General features: G+C 52.4%; 1 protein-coding gene across 1 annotated transcript; it reads right to left on the bottom strand.

The window, feature by feature from the left end:
• Positions 1-237: 237 nt before the first annotated feature.
• Positions 238-1748, bottom strand: LOC123168363 (MADS-box transcription factor 29). Its single transcript, XM_044586232.1, has 6 exons — positions 1474-1748; positions 1304-1355; positions 1049-1198; positions 880-921; positions 748-795; positions 238-655 (listed from the first exon to the last, which is right to left on the bottom strand). The coding sequence occupies exons 1-6, from the start codon at positions 1665-1667 to the stop codon at positions 494-496; spliced, it is 648 nt and encodes a 215-aa protein (XP_044442167.1). The 5' UTR covers positions 1668-1748; the 3' UTR covers positions 238-493.
• Positions 1749-2493: the final 745 nt, after the last annotated feature.

Below are 2493 nucleotides of genomic sequence, written 5' to 3'. Positions count from 1 at the left end.
CATAAGTTGGTCCGCCTTTTACAGGGGCGACACGTTTGGTTAGGCATTCCTCATGATATGAATGTAATACCTATAAACATTTCCATCGTTTAATAGATCCTATTGGTTTTTGCTAAAAAAAACCTAACCAAGCATCCCCTAAATAAAAATCAAAGTAGGAGATAGACATTTTGATCATCAGTTAATCCATTCACGTCGGAGTATTAACACTAATATTAAAAATAACACTGCCGTAAATTTCATATGAACCAGCGTGATAGCAGCTGCGGAAGTGCTACCCACACGGGAAATCATGCGGAGCCAAAACGGGACACATGCGTGTACATATGGCGTTGGCAAAACACTGGCGTCTGCTACTGCTTGTTAACTATACATATGGCCTCAGAAAGTAAGTACTACTGGCCTGCTACTAGTAAGTTTTACTGGCTAGATTCTTCAATAGCTAAAATTAACCTCCGTCTAGTTCCGTCAGTCTGTCATCTCCTTCTACTCATCAATCTGGAAAATAACAGTACACAATGGTCGTCGCTGCTTCCTCCTCCTCCAACTCCGGGAAGAATCCCCCGAACAGCGTTCCCGGTGGCACCGGCGCTATGAGCTCCGACACCTCCGCTGACGCCTCCACGGCAGCACGTTGCCGCCCCTCCTCGCTCATCTGATAAAGAGTAGAGACGCATTCAGGAAGCCAGAATATATAGGAGTGCTAGCACTAGCAGGCAGGCAGCGATGAAAATTACTCCTTCGTACCATGTCCATGTGGCGAAGAAAGCTGTTTTGGTCCTCCAGGATGTGCACCTGCATGACACACGCACAGATCACTCACGGTTGCTTGTCTGCATCTTAAATCATTTCGGTTCCCCTACGGTTACAGCTACATACCCTGTGGTGTGATTCGTCCAACTGCTCCTCCATCAGTTTATCCTGCACATATATATGAAAGTCAAGTAACCATTCACTCAAACACTGGCAGTAACATGTGAGCCGAAGTGAATTTTGTGCAGGGCCTGGTGTGTATGTATTATGTAATAAGTAGCTTTGTTTCACGGACTTTACCCAGTGCACACTCTAGCTTGTGCTCCAGATCGCGGAGCTCTGCCGCGGTTGCGCCGGAGGGCAGGTCTTCTCCGGCCTGCCTCCTCACGCTGGCCTCCAGGTGGTCACGCTCATGCCTCAACGTTGCGATATCCGCCAACAGTTTCTGTGTGCAAGAATCATATAGAAGATCAATCAGAATGCAGTTAACTCTGAGTGTAAAGATGTATTCATACCTAGTACTATGAGTAGATTGTGTTTGTGTATTAACCTGATATTCACCATGATTTATGCTCTCGTAGCGCTCGATTAAGTCACTCCAACTGAACAAATGACAAGTGAAGGAGTTCGTCAGCACTATACTATACACTAGTACGTACTACTGTAGCAGAGACAAGTAATCAAATTTATGCATCATGTACAAGACTATGCCCGCCGGACCTGGTGTTGGGGCTGCAGTAGTCGAGCTGCCTGCCGGCGCCGGCGCCGTCGAAGACGAGGACGCCGAGGTCGACGTCGCAGAGCACGGCGAGCTCCCGCGCCTTCTTGAGCAGCCCGGCGCTGCGCTTGCCGAAGGTGGCCCGCCGCGAGACGTCGTTGGCGATCCGCTTGATCTCCACCCTCCCGCGCCCCATCCTCTCTCCTCCGGCAACCCTGGAGCGGACGAGCGAGCAGAAGGAGAAGACACTGGTCAGTCAGTCGCGGCACCAACAAGAAGAGGCTCGCATCGCAGCACAAGGAGAAGCATTGCGGTTGTACTACTAGACAGGTTTGATTGATCGTTACCTTGCGTGGCACGTATGCTGCGGTGCGCTTGATCCAACGCGGCTGCTTTCCTTCCTCTTCTTCTTCTCGAGTTGTGTAGGGAGCAGAGCAGCAGCTAGGTCAGGTGCCGGCGACATGCGGTGCAGTTTCCGGGAACTTTCGTCCGTCCGCGACTGACTACCGGAGTGGCTTTGACCACTGTGCTCCTGTACGGTGGTGGCACACCGGGGCCACTTCTGTATGGCACAGTGTGCCGGCGTGTCAGACTGTAGCAGCAGTAGCAGTTGAATTCAGGTGGTGTGACCCGGTGACCGGTCCGTCAGTCCGTCACGGCCGACCGGAAAGCGAGCGTTGCGCTTGGGCCAGAGCAAAAGCGGGCGCGGGCGTCTTCCCGGCGGCTTCACGCGTTGCCAATCCGGGCAACTCCTCGGGTCGCCGCGCCTCCTTCCGGGCCGTGGACTATTGCCGTCTCCGGCCTAAAGCGAGACTCCGTGCTTGACCGCCGGCGACCGTTTTCTCCTGCGTGACCAGCGCACTACACGGTACGTGCGCACGCCAAGAGACCAGCAGGCAACGGACCGTTCCCTTTCTACACGGTACGTTCGCGGAGTAGTTCATTCAGTCAGCCGGGAAACTATTCTCATCAAAGCGCGTCTATATCGGAAGATTTATTCTGCAGGCAAATCATTTCCAGCT

This window comes from Triticum aestivum, chromosome 7D (assembly GCF_018294505.1).
Source record: "Triticum aestivum cultivar Chinese Spring chromosome 7D, IWGSC CS RefSeq v2.1, whole genome shotgun sequence".
Lineage (NCBI taxonomy): Eukaryota > Viridiplantae > Streptophyta > Magnoliopsida > Poales > Poaceae > Triticum > Triticum aestivum.
The sequence above is the reverse complement of the archived record's forward strand: the minus strand, read 5'-3'. Positions and strand labels throughout refer to the sequence as shown.